We start from the raw sequence: 23,123 nt of genomic DNA, 5'->3' as shown, positions 1-23,123 counted from the left end.
GTAACTTATATCAGCCTGTTGGTTTGTTGGGTTAACGGCATGTTAATAGGTGGAAGGTTTTCTAATTAGTGTAAAGAACTGAAAATGTTTCTAAAAGATGCGTGACGTTATTTTGCCTATCTTACTATACTGTCTATGTTTTATGTAGAGAAGTGTTTTAGGTGTGTTATTCTTTTTCAAAAAAAAAAAAAGTGTGAGTCTGGTCCAATATTGCATACATATGGCTTTCCACATCTGCATTGGCCACTATAGACCTTGGCCTAGGGCTCTACTGTTGGCGTGAAAATAATTCTCTTCTGCCCCTATCTTCTTGTTGTCATGGCCTCCATTCCTAGCTCAGTCATAACTGACAGTTAACGGGCTAATAATATTTACTTTGAAAACAATTTAATTTTATTAAGTAAATGTAAACGTTAAGGCCTATTATACTGCTTGTTATGATATCTTCTGACCAAGTCATAGATTTCCTGTTGTGTCTACCATTTTGTCTTTTGACTGTTGATGTGAAAACACAGCAGACATTTTTCATGGTACATGATACAGCTGTGGAGACTGCTCGCTGCATGGCCAAATGATCACATTTCTCCTGAGTTTGTGAGCTCTGATTTTCTTTTCATTATAAGATATTCCTGTCCTGAACAGACTGAGTACTGCTTTCACAGACAATAAGTATATATAGTCTAATGACTTTCCTGCAGTACAATGTTGATTACTGTAGTGTTATATACAATATACTTGCCAACCTTTTAGAAAGAATTTCCAGAGAAATTTGCTGTTAGACAGGTGTACTTGTTACGTGAGGGAAACACATACAGTCACTACACCTATCCAAAGCACTTATATGACACTACACCACCAGAACATGACCAATGGAAAAGCAGCATTTGATTTTCTAAAATACAATGCTAAAATTGTCATTCTATTTTTTTCTTTCTAATGTTAACAGTCATCATCCAATATGAGTATTGCTGCTGGAAATACCCATTCAGTTTCTGTTCAAAATGTAGATGATAATAAGCAAGTGCTTCTTCAAAGCTGGGCGGTAATATGGTCAGTTACTAGCCAGGATATAAATCTCTGCCTGACAGTGCAGCAGAAAATTGTTGGATTATGCAGTGTTGTCTGAACACTGAGATCTGAGACCACACACACTCACACACACACACACACACACACACACACACACACAATTTGAAAGATAACACAAAAGTGTGCACTAGGCCACTGCTACTGAGCATAGAATTTGGCTGTGTCTTGTTTATCCAAAACACAGAATATATTGCATAATTATCAAGCGTGTGTTAGAAATTATTGTATATTGCATTGAAATATAAGTGTAAACGTCTAAAATAAGCAAATTTCAGACTTTAAACCTATTGCTCACAGATATAATTGACTGTTGGGATACATGCTAGGATGTGTGTATTGGTGTAAAAATACCTTAAAAATAACTTTTTTTTTTTTTTTTTATTGCTAACCTTTCATTTTGAAACGCCAAATCGTATAAATAATATAAATGAATACTACAAAATGTTCAAAAATTCAACAGTTTTATTACAATAGAAATTATTTTTTAAAAATTGGAAAAATTATAATCTGAATATATTTTGCTTAGATAATGGGAGAAATATATATGCTTATGATTTTTTACCATGGGTACTTTCACCCAATTAGTGTAAACCCCAGTATTTACACCAAAATAGTTGCCTGTTTTCCTGGCCTGGTAAAAGGACAAATAAGTAGGGGGGAGGGATGTGCGTTTTTAAATGTGTATTCTTTTTTTTTTATTTTCTTTTTATTTATTTATTTGTATTACTTTTAAATAATTTTTATTTGTATTACTTTTGGTTGGCCCCATACAGGGAGGGAGAGAGACGTGACAGATCTCACCTGGACAACGTTATTAGATCTGGTGCTAGTTGGACAGTTAACACTGGATTGAATAGCAGCTAGGACACACAATGCTGCCAGAACACGTCAATTCCATAAGTGCATGGTGACTAAAGAATCATTAATGTCTTGGTCAGTGTGCCTCACCCTTTCACACCTTAGCACACATTAAGGCTACCGCAGGTTTTCTGAAGTGTTCCTGACGTGTCTGTCTGTACTGTGCGCTACACTGTGAACAGGTAGCCAGAGGAATTAATGATCCCTTTGTTACTGTGCTCTTTACAAACAGCAGACTCACGGTCAGCGCATGCTCACCCCAGTGCTTGTAAAGCACAGGCAAATCCCTAATGTTAATGAGCCCTAAGAGATTTGTGGCATTCTATGACTGGTTAAATATGATGGTGGGGTTCCTCCTGGGTCACTTGCAGAGGTAATGAATATACTTGTTAATACTACACCTATGTGTAGGAGATATAATCTCTAGCTGCAGTAACTATGCAGGAGACAGATGATAGGAATCAAGCTATATAAATATAATAGAACATTTGATATAAATATATATGTGATAAGGTGCCCACTTGTATACTGGTCAAGCAGATCCAACTAATGACTAATTTTATTTATAAATAAATATAATTTACAGTAATGGCATATTTTTCCTTATAATACACACATTTCCTAATGATCACTGAATGCGCCAATTATTGATAATGGCATCAGAGCTCTGGTAGTACATGTATTATACACATATTCACGCAGCTTATATTGTGTTAATACACCTGCAAAACAGAATCTATACGGCTCCCGATTCAATGCATGTTTACTATTAATACAGTTTGTTTATAAGACAACAGCCTTCCGCACTGTAAAGTAGATTGATGATATTAAATTCAGCTTGCACCCCTGCATAATTTCTAAAGTAAGGGCTATCTATAACTGTATCTCTGCCATTACACAAGGGTGTCATTTACAGGGTAAGAACATATTTTTCCAGAAAGGTAAACTCTGCTGCTGTCTCTCAGCAATGTGGATCCCAAGAGAGCTGGACACTTCCTGCGGCTTACATCAAAGCCATCCCTCGGTCTGTGTTGACATTAACAATCACCTTGGTGCTACACACAACTTTGCCTAGGACTTTTGAAAAGATAATACGTATCAGCCTCAGGTGGTGCCAGCAACTGAAGTCTATGGTTAAACAGTTGAGTGGGTGATCACTTTTTTTTGTAAAGAGTCAGACTGTGATCTCATCCTGCCTGACTTTGCGATTGCATTAGGAGAGGATATATCGGGATTTAAAAAAACTGTGATGCAGATCAAAGCGTAAGCAGATGTATCCTTACCACTATTCGTCTAAAAGGCATTAGGGTGACATCCAGAAAATGTAACACGTCTGCGTATGATACGTCTGTGTCTCCATTCAAGGAGAGGGCACAGCGAGTGAAAGCATAGTAAAACCTATAGCTATGTTAGTAAGAAGTTCTATTTATACATGGAAACAAAGGTCGTGCTGTTCATTTAGAGCTTTTTTGTTGTGATAGAATGAAATCTAGTTAGTTTAGGATTAAAGATTTAAGTATTTATACACAAACTTTTTTTTTCAAGTTAGGTAAAATAATAATAATAATTAAACAAAAATAAACTGGAATTGTGTTTTTCCAGTATTGCTCACATTACTTCACTTATTCCACCTTCAGTGCCTGTGCACATGAGGGTTAGTTTGAAGCGCTGCAGATAATGTGGGAATTTAAGACAAAGCAATGCCAAGCGAGCACTTGGCAGAAAGCTTATTTAATAGGCTTTAAGAATGCGTTTGGCAAGTGCTCGATTTGCATTGCTTGTGTCAATTTCGACGCTGCCTGTAGAGTTCAGAAGCGTTAACGTTCCGTACAATACAATGGCTTTTTGTGGCTGCTCATTAAGGACATAGGGGCACATTTATCAATATTCACAAAGTGAAAAGTAGTTTTCAATCCTTATCGCAATGATAAGGATTGAACTATTTCTCACATTTATGTACAGCCCTGCACAGAAACAGCAGTTCCGAAAAACTGCTGTTTCAGTGATAAAAAAAATCATACTTACCCCCCTCTTCGGAAGCGCTGTCTCCGGGTCTTCTCTTCAAGAACTGGACATGCGCACACAGATCCCCTCTCTGTCTCTGCAACGATAGTTGCAGAGAGAGCGCGCTGAGTGACAGGGAGGGATCATGTGATCCCTCCACACATGCGCTGTCCAGCTCTGCTCTTCGGAGCAGAGCTGACAGCATTAGATTTCTTCAATTCGGATGATGTACGCCAGCTTTAGCTGGAGTACATTAACATGACAAGTTCCCGAAAAAAATGTTTTTTCGGGACTTGTTAGATTGCGGCCAGGAGCAGTCACCATTCTGTTGAATGGTGACTGCTCCCAAAAACGATCTGAAGTGAAAAGCAGTCATTTTCATCAGTCATCAGTGCGATGGGACTTTAATAAATTTGCGTTGGACACTTTCTGGACCAAATTACACGATAAGTGCACAATAGTGCAATACCTTTTTTTCTTAAATATGCCCCATAGTACACTATGCTGCAGGGAAGTTGCAAGATGAGTTAATGAACGCGCTTCTCTGTAATGCGCTGTGACCATCTACAGAAAATCACAGCTTCTCCCTAACATTTTACAGTGATGGTCATTGGATTTTGAAGCAGAACCAAGGCTCTTTTGTATTTTGGAAGTATGTACGTTGTGTGACAAAGAATATTGATCATGTAACATGCAAAGAATGTCCTTGTTCAGTTTGCTGAAAATAAATATAAGCAAATCTACTAATTCATTTTACAACATTGGAGCTTGAAACTTGGTGCTGAGGTCTGTAGATATCAGAGTTAAAATTATAATTTATATAGTATTTTTACCTAAAGTTGACTTTGTAAATCTTTGCATTCACTGTCCAGATCGCCCACCTTCCCTTAACACTGACTGCATTCTGTCTTTCTGTTTTATGGCCTTCCCATAAGATGAAGGCATTGTTCTCACCTCTGTGCAGATGAAGGAGATTTAAGAATCTTTATCCACTTTGATGCTAGCAAGAAACTTCAGAGCCAAAACCGCTTCAGTTCAGGCCGTGGCTGAAGTTTTTGATTCTCTGATCCCTTTGGTCTGTGGGAATTCAGGATTTTCTTTCAATAAAACACTGACTGTGAAGGATTTTCTTATTAAAAGCAGTGTCTGATGTATTTTCCCCTCTGCTTGTCTGTTCTCTTTTGTTACACATCTTTTGAAAGGCTTCACAGTGAAGTCTGATCATGACTTTCCAAAAAGCCCTTCACTACGCCACTCCAATATAGATTTTGAAAGTGAGAAGCCGCCAAGTGTAATCACTTGGCATTTAAGTAACACCTTCAATGCCATTGCTGGAAATGGTGTGCTGTGGTTTTGTACTGTCGTATCCACATCTTGCATGTATTATTCTCATACAGACACCATTACAGAATTTCCCACTCAAAGTTCCAACTGGCATCGGACCTGTATATTTCTCTGTTAAGTCAGCCACACACCCTGTGATCCTGCTCCTTCACCCAAGAGCAGAGTGACGGGATCACTGACCAACTTTGGCCTTTTGGGGGCATGAGCCGAGTGTCCAGATCGCTTCCATGGTCCTTAATACAAGTAGGAGTACTGGGAAGATGACTGCATTTTCTAACATGCCTGATAATGTTAGCGATCAATTTCAATTATTGGGCATTGTGGTTGTTTGGAGCCCCACACACTACAATATTAAGCATTTTGCCCAAAATTGCCTCATGTGTGATCAGCATTATTAGTACATTCACTAAAGATAACTTGAAACATTAACCCTCCCGCTGACAATGGCCTATGCCAAAAGTCCACATCAGGCAGCCCCACTAATTTTTCACGTTTTTACTTTGTGAGTTTCAAATGTCCCCATGTAAATGTTATATTGTTGCTGTTTTTACCACATTATTTTATTTTACTAGACCCGTGAAAGTGTGTGTTAACTTACAAAATCGTAGGCTAAAATAAAAGATGTCTGTCAAAACCTAATTATTTTTATGCTCCCATCACACTAGCACTGATATACCCTACATGACAAATTCTGTACCTTTTAAAATTTATTTTAAAAAAGCACAACAAAAATAAATGTTTCTTTTTGAGTACTTTACATAGTTGTAGAGAGGGTGGTACATCAAATGAAATTCAGTTGGGTCCTTTGCAGGGGCGCACGCAGGGGGAGTTTCTGGTTCTCCAGAAACCCCTCCCCTCCGCAAAGAACAGTGTCCCTACATAGCGGCACTGTACTATACAGCAGCCGCGGGGCTGTCAAAGAAGCGTCCGCGGCGGTGCTGTAACAGCACCGCCGCGGACGCTTCTTTGACAGCGCCGCGGCTGCTGTTCAGTGCAGTGCCGCCGAAATGAACATGCGCAGCAGCACTCTCTAAATGTTTTTTTTGGGGGGTAACCCCCCTTAAAAATCCTGCGTGCCCCGCTGCCTTGTGTATCTATTGAGCTGCATGTTGAGATATTGCACACAGCAACTAGTGGTATTTTTGGATAATGGTGCATTGGGGCTAGGAGGTATATTGCTCTGTTCTGTGTACTACACAGACAGTACATACTTATAATTTCTTGTGGGGAACCCTTGTAATGCAAATAGCAACTGGTATTCTGATCTCTGTACTGAAATAAAACAAATTATCATCCATATAATCCAATAGCATGGGTATCCTCCGTGGCTGCATTGTAAACAAAATAATAATACTTTAGAAAAACATATTGTTCTGCATAATGTCTATCCTCTGTCTTTCTCTCTCTATCGCTCTCTCCTACAACTACATACATTTTCTGTTCAAGTTCTTAGGAAAATGAAATATTCTATGCAGACTGAACAAGTTCATCATGGCACTGACACAGGATTCTCTCTGGACCCAGCAGGGATAGCCCCTTTAAGGCTTAGCATGTGAAGACAGATTCCTTTAAAAGGTCGCTGTCATCACTGGAAACTAAAATAAAATCAGAAGGGATGAATAGCCTGTACAGACAACGTTAAAAAACAAAGCTGAAGGCAGGTGCCAAAGTACTTTGCATGCAATTTCATTCCCTAGCATGGGAAGGGAAATTGTAATGTTGGAAACCAGAGGTATAAAAAAAAAATGTAAAGTTTGTTGACGTTCATAAGGGACTAAAGCTTGGCTTCATAGCAGGAATCTGTTGTTTAAACATCAGCACATGACTGTATTGTCAGCGATCCCATAATGGGCCACTTCTTTGAAAAAGGTGATGAGTAAAAAGGTGCTGCTGTCTTAGTGAACCTTTCAAATGTTATTTTAATGCACAGTAGTTTATCTTTAAAGCCCTGTTTTGGTTTTTGGGTCACTATGCTATAAAGTTGTGTTCCCGTATGAAAGCACGTATCCTATAGGCAGAGAGACGTTCCTCTCTTTAAATGATCGGTTAGCTAAGTTCACGCAGCCAAATCCTCACCGATTTAGAATGTTTTGTTCTTGAAGTAAAGTTTTAGAAATGTTACGTAACTCCCAACCGTTTAAAAGGCCAAAGAGGGACATTCATAACTTTTGTAAACAGTTCAACTTTGTTTATTTAAACCCATTTGTAGACAAGAGCATATTATAACTTAAAACACATTAGGGGTTTACGAAAATGTTCCATAACCCATAGTAGCAATTTTTGCTCAGTAATCATTTTTCCCCACCGCCCCCAAGGTGTGATAAATTATAATTCATTTTCACAACTGTAAAAGTCATTGCTGATTTTCCGAGTGATTTCTCCCCAAGATAACAGCTTAGTCCTCAGTATTTAGTGGCAATTTAATTACAAAAGACATTTGCTGAATAAATAGAATTTGTTATCTTAGAAATAACAAATGTTGCGCAATACCGGTGACCAAAACATTCTAAAAAACTGTAAAAATGCTGATTACTTTTCTGTTCTAATCCAACAATTGTACTTTATTTATTATGGTTGATCAATAATTACCTTGTATTATATATTATCCTGACAAGGGAAGCATGTTGTTAAATGTTGCTTAATGTGTGCTACTAAAACGTCTGTTCTCTCCATCGAACGGAAAAATATTGTGTATTGGTAGCAGGACAAGCTGGCAATTGATGTATATTCTTGAAACTGGATATCGTAAGTGAGGCACATCCGGGATTCCTGCAGCTCAATATATTGCCATGTTTTAGACCATCATGCTTTGAATTCCCCAGAAAATAAGTATTATCTGGCTCTGACGTAGAAGTGGTACCTCCATTACTGCATGCATTGAATGTAGGGATGTAGAGGAGGACAAATACTGCAGCCGTTTTCTTATTGTTCCTCCACATGTGAGAATGGCCCTGCTGTTGTACCTGAACTCAGCCCATCTGCTCATACTCTGTTTTCTCTTTCAGTTTTTTGTGACTCTGCTGGCACCTTTCAGTTTTATGCTGGAAAAGATTGAGAGCATCATGCCATCCAGCTTTTGGCACCAGCTGACCCGGATGTAACCATATATCTTATCCACGGCACATCACAAAAGGAGAGAAGAAGAAAAAACAGCCTAGGCCCGGATTGTAATTTTGGGACCCTCATCATTACGTACAATAGAGAGAGTAAATACAATGTATTTCAGTTGTGACCCGCAACGCCTCTCTTCCAGTTCCCAGGATCTAAAACTGCTGAATATGTCCTATTGAAAGGAAACTGTGGTTGGATACTAATTTATTGCAAAATTCAAATTTTGTATATTTAGAAGCAAATAAAAAAAAAAAAGTTTTTTGCTGTGTGATATTGTTAATAAGTTCCTTTGTTTTCCAGTCTTTCAGTTGTCATTAGCTGCCAGTTTTTTTTATTATACACAACAGGAAGCTTGTTTGTCAGAGAGCATATGGGATCTTTTACATATAATTGTGTTCTAACTACAAATTCATCTATTGCTTCTTGAAATATTATTGTTAGATCACTTTGTGTAATCAAATGCTTATGAACGGCACCAATGAGCAGAAATATAACATTAGGTATTTTATGATCGTTCCTTTATCACTGGCCTATATCAATATTGAAATTGTTCGTACACAGTAACATTATTTTCATAATTAATTCCCTTTAAAACGTTACTCAACCTACTATATAGCTTGATCAAATATGACGAGACACATAATGACATTGACAGTGCTAATGAAGTACACCTTATGTTGACAAGGTTAAGGTTATTTGATACTGTATTGTTTTAAACTCTTGCTTTGGAAAATATGTTGTGATGGGAGAGCTGGGTGTAAGGAGCGTTTTATGCCTGAATAATTCACATGACTGCATCCAAGTTCGTTAGTGTTACGAGCCGCAGTGGTGCCTCAAGCCGTTGCAACACACTTTGCTCAGATGCGTTCCGGCCGTCTCCATGACAATAGGGACTTCCCTTCCTGTTTTCATCCGACTGTTGCTAAAGAAACGGTTGGGACGCCATATAAGCTACCGCTGCCTTCAGGCATCAGGAGTAGCCGGGCGCGTGCACAGGGGAGATCAGAATTTAAACAGCTCCTGAAACTGATTCTGCTTCCATTGGCCAGTCTGTATATATATGGCAGGGAGGGCTTAGTGTCCCTGCTGGTTATAGCGCTCAGTTCCTTGTCTGCCTGCTCCTGTTGCTGTTTATGGAAACCTTGGATTGATTATTGTGTATGACCTTTTGCCTGGAACCTGGAGCTTGATTGTTTGCTCATTGCCCTGACCTTTTGCCTTGTTACCCAGACTCCTTTGATTGCTGCCAGCCCTGACCACATTTACTGCTTCAGACCCTAGACTTTTGGCCTGTCCCTTCTCCTGTTTTTTCAAGCGGCAGAACGTTCATAAGCTTGTACTGGGGGCATCTGAGTACCTGTGAGTGTGAGCAGCTCTACGGGAAAGGCAGCTGCTATGTGAAGACCTCTACTATCATCATCATCACCATTTATTTATATAGCGCCACTGATTCCGCAGCGCTGTACAGAGAACTCATTCACATCTGTCCCTGCCCCATTGGAGCTTACAGTCTAAATTCCCTAATATAGACACACACACTCACACACACACAGACAGGTAGAGATAAGGGGCAATTAACCTAGTATGTTTTTGGAGTGTGGGAGGAAACTGGAGCACCTGGAGGAAACCCACGCAAACACGGGGAGAACATACAAACTTCACACAGATAAGGCCATGGTTGGGAATTGAACTCCTGACCCCAGTGCTGTGAGGCAGAAGTGCTACCACTACGCCACCTCTACTACTGGTTCTACAAGCTCATGATAATACTGTTAGCCGTAACAGTTTTAATGAGTATTTGCATTTGTGCAGTTTGCATTTAGGGAGGTAATGCTGGTTTATATTCTGCATGTAGAACACTTCTGGATTAGGAAAACATAAATTTTACTCATACTTTGAAGTGGCAGTAATCTGATTACTTTCAATGAGACCACAATTTATAGGTGAAGGATATTTATATGGACACCTGAAAATGTTGACGGCCCCATTACTCTCAACTCATTTAAGATATAATCAAGAATAAAAGGAAAAATTATAGTTTTATAGGGATGCATTCAGTTTGTTTCTGGTGTCCATATATGGCCTCTTTAAAATTAATATGAACTTTTTTTTTTTTTTAATCAATATAGAAACAACTTCAGCCTCTCAGCCTTCTAGTACTGGGTAGGACCTCCCTTTTTTCCTAGACCGGTCTAAATTACCCCAAAGGTGCTCTATTGGATTGAGTTATGGTGACTGTGGTGGCCATTGGAGTACGCTGAACTTTTTTGTCATGTTAGTGGAAACAGCTTGAGATGACATGTGCTTTGTGACATGGTGCTCCTGCTGAAAGTAGCCATTAGAAGAGAAAATGGCTAGGCTATGAGCATAATGGATGCACATGGTCAGCAACAATACTCAGACAGGCTTGGGCATTTAAATGATGTTCAGTTGGTATTAAGGGGTCTAATGTGTGCCAAGAAATCATTCCCCACACTATTACACCACCAGCCTAAATCATTGACACAAGGCAGTATGAATCCATAAATTGGTGTTCTTTATGACAAATTTTGACCCGACTCATCTGCATAAAGCTTCAGAAATTATATTTTTCAGACCAGGCAACGTTTTTTGTTTTTTTTCAATCTGCAACTGTGCAGTTTTGGTGACCCTCAGTTTTCTGTTCTTAGCTGACCTGAGTGGAACTGATGTTGTCTTCAGGTGCTGTGGCCCACCCATTTCAAAGTTTAACATGCTATGTATTCAGATATGCTCTTCTACATACCACTGTTGTAACACATGGTTATTTCAGTTACTGGCAACTTGAACCTGTCTGACCACTCGCCTGTGATAAACAAGGCTCTTTAGACCACATTGTTTCCGCTCACTGGATGTTTTTTGTTTTGCGCACCATTCTCTGTAAACTTTAGAGATTGTTGAAAATTGGGTGAAAATTCCAGGAGATCAGCAGTTTCTGACAATCATTCCACGGTTGAAGTCGCTCAGATTTAATTTCTACCCCATTTTAGTGTTTGGTTGTAACAACAACTGAACCTCTTGACCATGTCTGCATTCTTCTATGCATTCTATTGCTGCCATATGATTGGCTGATGTTTACATTAACAAGCAGATTTACAGGTGTACCTAATAAAGTGACCACTGAGTGTATATAAATATGAGCTGTATTTGTACCTGTCAATTCAGTGCTAAATTACGTAATGCAGTTTTGATGTTAATAATCTGCATTTTTGCATTCTACAACCGTACCAAGTGTGTGTGTAAAATCAGTGTTTTTTCATGTAAGATGGAAAATTTCATAAAAAATCTATTAGTGTGGATTTTAAGAGTCCACGTATTGCAGTGTAGTGGGACATTTGTGTTATCACACGTCAATGGAGGAATGGACTATATAAAAACAAAGGGATGGGAACAGATAGTTTGAAGATCTTTTGTAACCTTTGAACCATAACCATTCTTTCCATCACTGGATTAGCAGCCAGACAAGAGATTCTTCCAGCAGCCAGAGATTCATTGTTTCCTGGACTATACCCAGTTACCAGCCATAAAAACAGAGAGGGAGGAGGTGTGATTATCTGACAGGTTAGACATCAATTAAACAGATATTTCATAAACGGCTCATTAAAATAATTTAATGCTCATGCTCTTGTTAACAGAAAAAAGGGGAGGTGCACATTTATTAACCCTCTCAATGCTCCAGTACAAATTTAGTTTTTGTATACGCACAGTAATTTGCATTTAAAGAGTACTGTAGAATATCCTTAGGTTGTGCCTTCAGCTCTTATGTGATGTGTTGTTCATTTACATTATAGTTATAATAGTGGAAAAAATAACTGTCATATAATGTAACATATTCACCATTATGTGCTGTATAACTGCTTAGTGAATCTGAATGGTATATTAGAGGATTTGAAAGTATCATTAAATTGGTAAGTATTGCAAAATTTTACATACAATAGAATGTGGTTTGGGGGTGCATTGATTGCCAGATATGCAATATCTTTTGTAGGGAGTCCCTTCATTTGTGTCTTCAGAAACATTGCACTTTGGCATTTTGGGTACCCTGGAAAAAAGGCAATGACACTTGGTGGCTAAAGCAATTTTTAAAATAAAGGTTAATCACCACATCTCTAGGCAGTGTTGCAGTAAAGCAGCCTGCATGCCGGTGCAAAACTATCTAAGCAGCGAAATGGGTAGCACCATTCACTTATTTAGCATTAACAAGCATAAAAGAAAAAAGGTAAAGCCTTTTCCAGAAAATTGTTTGGACATTCCACTTAAGCAGTTTTATCATTTCCTATCCTCACACTACAGATATATTTGCTTGGCTAATCCAGATGGCATGCTCCTATGTGAACCTCCTGCATTGACAGCCCTGGTTCCTGTGCATCAGCCAGGAACTGCCTGAAACACTTACCAGACACAGGATCTTTTCAACACATCCTTTGATTGAAAGATAGGCTGATGTGTCAAGTGTTAAGCTCATAAAAAAATCATGTTAACACATAATGTAGCATTGAGAAAGACCTTAATGAGGAGGAAAAAGCTACATATTTTTTTTAGCAAAAATAACTAAAAGAAAAGATAAAAAAAATGCACATAAAAATATATTCTGGCCTATATATGGAAAACAGGTCTCTAATATATTTTACATATTTTCCCAGAGGGTAATATCTCAGTGTGACTACTATGTAACACACGCGGAGAAATATCAGGCATGGACACCAAAAACTAGGAACATAAGGTTCTATTTATGTAGTCCTCATTAAAAAACCCAAATCGTTCCAGTGGTGGATACCATCTTAAATAAACTATTATTTGTCTAAGGTGTAGTATTGCTATTAATCAAGACCAACTTGTTGGACATGTTGGTGGAAAGTTAGACCTATCTTAATAGAAACAACAACCACAGAAACTCTTGCTACATGAACCACAAGCTTGTGGTTCTCTACTGACAAACACAATTTAAACCATTAGCTTTTTTTTTTCTGGAAAACCGTTAAAACTAATTCATCATTGTAGGAAACTGCTGTTTTACCTAGGTAAAGGAGCCTTGCAAGTCACCAGTCACAGTATCTCTGTAGGCTTGATTGCCTGATGCTCAGCAACCCTAGTAAAATACTAAATGTATGGTCCAGACCCACTACTGCTCATTCCATGACATTGAATAGCTTGACCTTTTCCCCAGACCAGAATAAATTCCTGGACAGCCCAATTGTGGAATAGTCACAATTATAGCCACCTTTCCTAGTAGTATTTGTAGTAGCTGTATTTGTGGGCCCTTGGCCTAGTGTATTTTCTGGTCTAGAAACTATACATCTAGTGCATTAAAAACATAGAGCATCCGTACCATAATTTAGCTAGCCAACACATGAAAGATAACTAACCTCTCCAAAGTTCTCCATAATTCTGGTGACAATCCTAATCTTGCATTATACTAGAAAAATCAGTACTATTATTTCCTTTCGACACTGATAAATTCACATCCTATGATTGTCAATAAATGCATAGTCGCAGTAGTCTGGCCACCCACCTTTGTAAACAATTTGAAAGGGTCAATGCCCTTGGAACTCAGAACAAGCTATTGGAGTTCAGTTAAGCTGGGTACACACTACAGAATTTTTCACCAACTTTTTATGCCGATCGATGGTCCGATCGCTTGGTCCATGGACTACATACACACTAGCCTTGTTTTAGACGATAAAGGGAAGAGCAACTGTCCCGTTAGCGACTTTTTACAGCTATGTTGTCGTGAGCAATGACTGTAATTTCATACTCGCTGTTGTGGAATGGTCGAAAACTTATACATGCTACACAACGGAAACGAGATTGGAACGAAAATATTTAATGGTACGACCAACCAAATGAGGCGACAATCGTCCATTTGGGCAGACTTTCGACCATCATGTCACTACACACACTGACCCGACTTTTGAACGAGCGGTCATATGTCCGTTGGTTGAGCCGATTATTGGACAAAAACCCTGTAGTGTGTACCTAGCTTTAGCAGTTGGCCAGTGACTGTACACACTGGAAGATCGTGGGTAACTGCTGCATGATTTTTCTTCCATTCTCCAATCAATCATTCATCACACAGGCAGCAATGAGCTAGGGCAGGATCCTGTTATCAAATGATGCACGTCTGTCTGTGTATAGGCAGATGACTGAGTCTAATTTGGCAACTTATCTGGAATTCATTAAACTAGGCCCCATCATATCCTTATAGACTGCTATGGCTATTTATAGCCCTAAAAAAATAGCCGCTTCTTCAGAAAATACTTTTTTGAAGAAGCAGATAACCATCTGCAAGCCGTGTAAAAAGTAAAGGCGGACTAGCTGTTGATACGAGGACCTCAGCAGTTCTGATTTTAATTGGAGGTCACAATTTTGTAAATGTAACGGTTAACATACGTTCTGGGTTTTATCCCTGACATTTTACACTATTCTTTTTATATTTGCCATAGAAAATAAAAATTTAAAACTCAGATGGAAATCGGAATCCCAGAACAGAAAAAAAGCACTGGAATGTTTTCTTAAAAGTGATTTTCACCTTTTCTAGGTGAATGTTCTATCAAGCATTTGTGTCTGAGTGTCACACAGTATATACTGTATATTTTCTCATTTCTGCATAACTTTACTATAACTGTGGGGAACATATCTCAAGTACATTGGAATTTGATTACAGACAGTCACAGATTGTTCAGTAGTATATTAGATGTCACAGGGTCAAAGCAGCAATACTGTTATTATTGTAATAGCTCACCAAATAATACACACTATGTATGTGTGTGTATATATATATATATATATATATATATACACACATATATACACACACACACACACACACACACACACACACATACACCCCCCCCCCTTTCTCTCTCTCTCTTTCGGTTCCTCTGTGCTAGAATTTAATATGTTCCAATCCCTATGAGCCTTTTAAGCAAAACTGATTTTATTTTTACAAGCAGTACATAATTAAAATACAATATTCAGTAATAGTGTCTGCCCTCACCCTTAATGTGTAATAACTTCACATTCTGTATAAAAATTTGCATTTATATGTATGTATGTATACCTTAAATAAATGGGAGATTGCATACTTAATAGTAGAGAAAACATATATGCATAATATTGTTTTAGTGACATTTTCTAGCACTACTCTGGTTCCAAAGGTTTAAAAATATTTTATTACCCTCATAAATTTTCTTCTACATGGATATTTTATAATCCATCTGAGATGTACGTTCTATAATAATCCTCTTAGTTTTCACTAGTTGTGGATTTTCTACCCTTGGATATGAGGATAGAATAGAAAGTCAGTCTTTTTCTTCCTATTATCCACTTCAAACATCTCCAGCATCTCGTACTTGTGCTGTATTCAATCCTTATGTAACTTGTTCTTTTCACTTCACTGACAGAGTTAGATAAACAGGTAATCCTACCCCATTGCCTGGGAGACCACTCTAAGCGGATTAATTGCAGAAGGGTCTTAATAGAATTGTATCGTCAAGTGATCTAAGCAGAGAACATCACGCTGAGACGCATTCTGTAAATACTTATTAGCTTATGCTGAGAGCCTCTTGGGTCCTCATCAGCTCAGTACAATTTGCAGTGCTCACATACAGACTCCCCTATTGAGATTGCCTCCTTCACCTCTCCATTCTTTGTTGCCGTCGTCTGGAAGGAATCATTTCACTTTAACGGACAAGGAATAATATATAATAGCAATATTTTCCTTTAACAAGTATATATTCTGAATTGTTGGTTTCCATTTTTGCAGCATGTTATTACATTTAATGTATATGTAATGTTTAATATTTAATGTAATGTTACATTTCATAATTTTCTAAATGAAAATATATGCATTTATTCCAATTTTCCCTGTAAATAATATATCAATTTCCACTACAGAAGCTGCCATTTCTTAGAATACTATTTTCTCAACAAGGCAATCCTTTAAATCCATGCTTTACTGATTGCAAGTCATTAACAAAGAGCAAAGGGTGAGCTCTTCAGCACAAAAACAGCTTTAGACCCGCTGTGCTCCTTAGTTTGCTCACATATGCCCAGACTTCCACCAAGACTCGTTTTGCGGAAGAAGAGAGGCTTGATTGCATAGTAAGATATTTCCCCCCTCATGCCTCCGTAAGTTAAAAGCAGAGGACTGGCCTATGTTTAAGAACATAAAAACATTTTTTATTTTTTGTATTAATTTTTTTTTTTTAACTAAATATTTTTTAAGTGATGGGAAGTACATGTATTTTGATCAATTATTATGTGTTTATAAAAATGAAAGATGTGTGTGTTTATTCTTTGTAATAATGGAGAGGTGCCTTATGGAACCCTTGACCATAATATAGGGACCACAGGGGAGACAAAGTTGAAGAGCTCCAGTAGTTATAGAATTTTTAGGTGGAGTCATGTTGTCCTTTTAGTTTTTGACATTATTTATTGTCTTTTATTGGTCGTTGATCTTATTTCAATAGAAGAGCAGTGGTCTTCCCACCGATGCAGGCAGGGCCAGCTCTGCTAATAAAAATTAAAAACAATAGACTGCCTATACATTGTAGCCAGCCTCAAAGATTGATAGCCTGGGGGAATCGAGGCTGGGATCTCAATTATAGTGATACCAGCTCCTAGACTGGTCAACGTCTCTCTATTAAAGGACTTACTCACCTAGAGGTTACTAACCCTGAGCTGAGAAGTGCTGGAGCCCTGGGCACTGGAGGTCTAGACAACTTTGTCACCACTGTGCCACCACATCTTATAATCGTCACCATGTTGCATAAATTGATTTTTATTGAACAACAAACACTCCCTATTCCTTGTTCCAAAAATAACTATTCATTTTTGTATTCTTCTGTTCTTGATTCAACATAGTCCAGCACTGATTGTACTTCATGAACAACCTGGAGGGGGGGAAATACGGGGGGCAGCATATTATAGATCATTTAGGCAACTTGTGAGTCTCCTGCTATTGTGGAACTACAATCTCAGTGGACTTTCCTACATTATGACATTGCAGGAAGCTAAATCAACCAGTATTTTAAATGAAAATGAGGAAAGTTCAATTAAAGGAATAGTCTTAAAGTAGTTGTAGACATAACTTGTAATTTTTTCCATTTCCAGTTAGATTCACCATTCTGCAGAAGTGGACACAATTTTCATACCTGTGTTGTGGTTGTGTACTTAGACATGCAGGAGACAGACAATAAGGCACCATAGACTCCATATAACTACTAGTGATGAGGGGAACTCCCATAAGCTGGCCCTGGCCAATGCTATAGTTAATTCAAATAGGACATCTCAATTATCTGCCCTGCTCCTACTGATTCACGTCTTCTCATAGCTTTGCAAGGATTGAAATGAGCTCTATGTCCCCCTCTTTGACTCATTCTTTACTTTATGCCCTGCTGAGCTTAACCTGCAATCCTAGCTCTTATCGAACAAGATCTGTGGCAGCGGTGAATCTCCGCCTCACTGAAAGTGATGAGCAGTCTATAATACACATTTAGCGTTACTCATTGCTTCCTGCCATACACACAGGTCACCCAGGATCAGAGAATAAGGCAGAGGCAGCTAAGAGAAAAGAGGGTGAACAACAGAGTAAAAGAAAAAACAAGCACTGGTAAAATAATGATGGGCAAATAGGCAGCAGATAACCGTTATGGTGGTAAATAATAAAGATGTACAATAGTGCAAGCAGTGAAATAAAATCTGATACATAAAACATTAATTCATTCAGGGCAAGGACAACATGGGGTTCAATAAAGAAAGCTAATAAATGAGGCAAAGGGGAGTAAACAAGAGACATGGGGCAGAGGACACCAATACCCATGAGGCAAAGGGAAACACATTTGAGACATAGGAAAAGACAATCACAGTAGCCGGCTAGATGTGAGGATCAGCCACAATACCAGCTACTGCCTCTAGGTGACAGTGCACTGTCAACGCTAAGGATCCACCCAACTACCAACAGCAACATGTGAGGAACTAAAGCAATACCAGTTACTGTGAACAGGCAGTGCACCGAACACTGACAATGGCACACTCTTTATCACTTACTGCAATTAGCACTTCTGATAAAGAATGTCAACTGGGGAAGTGCTGATAATTAGCAATTTCTTATAAATAAACGAATATTAAAAAGCTCCCAATTATTGTCAATCCGGATTGACCATATAAAGATATAGTGAATAATGCCTGTGTGAACAACTATACAAATACCAGCTGGATATAACTCCCCTACCAATTGATATGGAGAAATTATCTGAAGTGATTGGAGCTAAGCGCTTATAGGATCCTAATCACTTGAAATACAAATACAAACCAAACTCCGTCTATTATTATATACTCCTCAGTATGTATATTATGTGTGTGTGAGGGGCCAGTGTATGTCTATTATGTGTGTGTGAGGGGCCAGTGTATGTACATTGTGTGTGTGTGTGTGTGTGTGTGAGGAGCCAGTGTATGTGCATTATGTGTGTGTGAGAGGGGCCAGTGTATGTGCATTATGTGTGTGTCAGGTATATATTGGAATATAGATCACCTGCAGATACTGGCGCTGCTACACAAGGAGACGTGGAGTCTAACACGCCGCTGGTCTTCACCAGGGACCCCCGCAAGGGAGTTTGGATTTTGCGGCAAACGACGTGCAGCTCGCGGCCCTCCCAGGAAGCTACCCGCGTGATGGAGGTGAACAATTGTGGTCGTACAGGCTGAGGTCAGGAACCGTGCGGGCAAACGAGGTACCAAATCAGAAGACAAGGCGGAGTCAACAGGCCAAAGGTCAAATGGGGAAGCACAACACAGATCCAAAAGGGTCTCCAAGGCAGGGTCAGGGAAAGCTGGGTCGGTACACAGGGAGGCAGTCAGATGGCTAATAATCATATAGAAGTGCTGGAGGCTAGTGGACCTAGTTACTCTGGCACCCTAATGGTGCCAGAATGGTGCCAGAGCCTGCTACAAATAGAGGGAAGTGAGCCCTCATTGGTGGACAGTAGGGCGGCGGTCAGTAACGCTGACCGCCGACAGGAAGTCGGAACACGCGTCACGGTGCTGTGGCAACGGACGCGCATGTGCCCGACAATGGCTGAAGGAGCGACCCGTTGCCTAGCAACGGGGCGCTCCTGCAGAGGAGAGAGGCATTCATCCCCGGCAAGCGAGAGGACGTGGGGACGGCGCCCGACAGAACCCCCCCTCTCTGTTGGGCAAATCCCAGAATAACAACTGCTTCGTCTGGAAGGTGGCCAAAAGGCGGGGAGCATGCAAGTCCTCTTTAAACACCCAAGACCTCACTTCAGGCCCAAAGCCCCTCCAATGTATTAGGTACTGAGAACATCCTCAAAGTCTACTTTCGGCCAGAATTTGGCTAACCTCATACTTGTCACCAGTCGTGGTCGGAATGGGTTGAGGGGCAGGAGTGGTATGAGAGAATTTATTGAGGACCAAGGGTTTGAGCAGAGAGATGTGGAAGGTGTTGTGAACCCTTAGAGGGGGGAAGTCTAAAGGTAACCGGGTTAACAACTTGAATCACAGGAAAGGGAGCCAATGAACTAGGGGTGTCAACTTCATAGAACGCACCCGAAGTTTAAGGTTCCACCAGTTTGGAGGCAGAAGGGAGCCCTTTCAGAAGGATGAAATGGTCCATTTTCGAAAATCTGTCCACTGTTACCCAAATGGTGTTGAAGCCACAGCTAGGGGGCAAGTCAGTGATGAAATCCATCGAGATACTTAACCATGGATGATCAGGAATGGGAAGAGGCTGGAGCAAGCCTGAGGGGGGTTGCCTAGGAACCTTATTTTGGGCACAGATAGTACATGTGGCTAAGAACTCCCAAACATCCACACGGATAGTAGGCCACCAATAGTGTTGAAACAACAGGGAGAAAGTCTTTTCAACCCCGGCATGTCCGGCGAACATGAAGCATGAGCCCAACTGAGAGCCTTCAGACGGAGATGAGGTTCCAGAAACGAGCAACCAACAGGAGGGGTTCGAGTGAGAGCCACAATGCAAGAAGGCTCAATAAAGGGTGGTGGTTTAGCAATAGGTGGAACATCCGTAATGTTGAAGGACCGGGAGAGAGCATCCACTTTGGAGTTCAAGGTTCCAGCACGGTAGGTAGGTTTGAGATCAAACCTGACAAAAAATGAGGACCATCTAGCTTGGCGGGGATTCAAACAAGGGGCATCCCGAAGGTAGATAAGGTTTATATGATCGATGAAGACCGTAAAAGGGTAGAGAGTGCCTTCAAGGATGTGGCGCTATTCCTCTAGTGCTGACTTCACTGCGAGTAGTTCTTTATCACCGATGCCATAATTGTATTCAGAAGGGGAAAATGTCCTGGAGAAGAACCCGCAGGGTTTTGATCCGGCTGAGCCAGGACCGGGGCCGAGGAGAAGCATTCTTTAGAGCGTCAAAGGCGGAGATGGCCTCAGAAGACCAGTTCCAGGGGTTGGCCGACCTTCGAGTAAGAGCTGTGATGGAGGCAATCAAGGAAGAGAATTGCTGGATAAACTGATGATAATAATTGGCAAAAACAATAAATCTTTGAACCGCTTTTAATCCTAACGGCCTGGGCCAATTGACAATGGCAGATAATTTTTCTGGATCCATCTGGAGACCGGCACCTGAGACAATGTAGCTAAGAAAGGAATTTGTGGAGCTTCAAAAACACACTTCAAGTTTACAGTAAAAGTGATTGCATCTCAAGCGAGATAGGCTCTCTCTCTTACATGCACACGATGGGAAGGCAAATCAGGAGAGAATATTAGGATATCTAATCAAGTATGCAACCACGGAGACATAGAGTAGGTCTTGGAAAATCTTGTTTATAAACAACTGGAAAACTGAGAGAGCATTGCAAAGCCCGAAGGGCATAACCGGATATTCAAAGTGTCCTTCTCAGGTACAGAAGGCAGTCTTCCATTTGTCCCCCGGTCGTATGCGTATGAGGTTATAAGCCCCATGCAGATCCAACTTTGTAAAGATCTTGGACCCACTGATCCTGTCAAAGAGTTTGGAGATAAGCGGCAGGGGGTATCTGTTCTTGATGGTGATGGCATTTAGTTGCCAGTAATCAATACAAGGCCGTAAGGTCCCATCCTTCTTTTTGACGAAAAAGAAGCCAGTACCTGCGGGAGAGGTGGACTTCCTGATGAGACCTCGCTGGAGATGCCTGAGAATCTGGCTAGGGATAAAGGATAAATTCTGCCCTTAGGGAGCGGCTTGTCCGGTAGCAACTCGATAGCACAGTCCCAGGGGCGATGAGGAAGGTTCTCGGCGGCCATCTTGCAGAACACTTCCTGGAAGGAGTTATAAGAAGGAGGCAAGTCAGGCTGAGGAGACAACATCCGACACGGGACAGTGGATTTTTTACGTTTTACTCCCGAAAGACAAGATTTGAAGCATCGAGTCCCCCACGATTCAACCAGAGCAAGATTCCAATCGAACTATGGTGAATGGAGCTTGGGCCAAGGTAATCCTAGAATAACGGTATTCACAGACTGAGGAAGTACCAGAAACTCAATCTCCTCAGAGTGTACCACCCCTACCGTCAGCCGAACAGGAGAAGAAATTCGGGAAACCGAACCGTTACAAATTCGATTCCCATCCACAGCGTTGAGGAAGAGCGACTGAGGTAATCTTCGAGTAGGTAACTGGAGTTGCAAAGCCAGAGTGGCAGAGATGAAATTCCTGGCTGAGCCGGAATCCACAAAGGCTGAAGTCTCCTGGGGACCGACAGGAGTATCCAGAGAGATGGGCATCAGAAATTCAGAACCAGGACCGGTGTAGGGAGTGGTAAACCTAACTCCTAAGTTGGCCTCCCTGTCACCGACTAGGAGGAGACGTTTCCCGGTCACTTGACGGGTGGACAGGACATGACCAGGTTCCCCACAGTACAGGCAAAGTCTCTGATGCTCTTCAGGAGTAGCCGGGAGTGGCCAATCTGCATTGACTCTTCCGGGGGTCCATGGTTCTGAAAGAGAAGAGCAAGGCGAGGTGAAACCCATCTGGTAGAGGACTGTTCCAGAGTGCGCTCCCGAAAACGCAGATCTATCCTGTTGCACAGGGAAATAAGGGAATCCAGATCCGCTGGAAGCTCACGAGAAACTTATTTGTCTTTGACGCGGTCCGCCAGACCTTGCCAGAAGGTTGCCACCAAAGCCTCATTGTTCCATTTGAGTTCGGAGGAAAGCGTGCAAAATTGAATAGCATACTGACCGACTGTCAGTGACCCCTGACGAAGATTCAGAAGGCTGGAGGCCGCAGAGGCTACCCAGCCAGGTTCATCAAAGACTCTCCGAAATGCCTCAATGAAAGATGAAACGTTCAGCAGGAGTAGATCTTTTCGTTCCCAAAGGGGAGAGGCCCAATCTAGGGCTTGTCCGGACAACAAGGAGATAATGAAGGCCACCTTAACTCGTTCGGAGGGAAAGGATGTAGCGTTACATTCAAAGTGGATCAAACACTGATTTAGAAATCCTCTGCATCTTTTAGGTTCCCCGTCAAACTTGTCCGGCGGGGACGTCGTAGGGAAGAGGTAGACATTACTACGGAAGAAGAGGAAGTAGCGGCAGCTCTGGCGGTGGTTACCGATATGACTTGAGAGGCGATCACGGAAGCTTGAAGGGACTCAAGCCGTGCAGCAACTCCTTTAATGCACTGGAGCAACTGTGCCTGTTCGGACTCTTGTTTCTCAACTCTGTGGGCG

General features: G+C 40.6%; 1 protein-coding gene across 3 annotated transcripts in view; it reads left to right on the top strand.

Moving 5' to 3' along the window:
- The window catches only part of ST7L (suppression of tumorigenicity 7 like), a 93,377-nt gene extending 84,703 nt beyond the window's left edge, over positions 1 to 8,674 (top strand). For all 3 annotated transcript variants that reach the window (XM_075196255.1, XM_075196254.1, XM_075196256.1), the window contains one exon: positions 8,301 to 8,674. In XM_075196255.1, the coding sequence (XP_075052356.1) occupies positions 8,301 to 8,350 (50 nt within the window). In that variant the 3' untranslated portion in view covers positions 8,351 to 8,674. The remainder of the gene's footprint in view (positions 1 to 8,300) is intronic.
- Positions 8,675 to 23,123: the final 14,449 nt, after the last annotated feature.

This window comes from Mixophyes fleayi, chromosome 2 (assembly GCF_038048845.1).
Source record: "Mixophyes fleayi isolate aMixFle1 chromosome 2, aMixFle1.hap1, whole genome shotgun sequence".
NCBI classification, from domain to species: Eukaryota; Metazoa; Chordata; class Amphibia; order Anura; family Limnodynastidae; genus Mixophyes; species Mixophyes fleayi.
The sequence above is the reverse complement of the archived record's forward strand: the minus strand, read 5'-3'. Positions and strand labels throughout refer to the sequence as shown.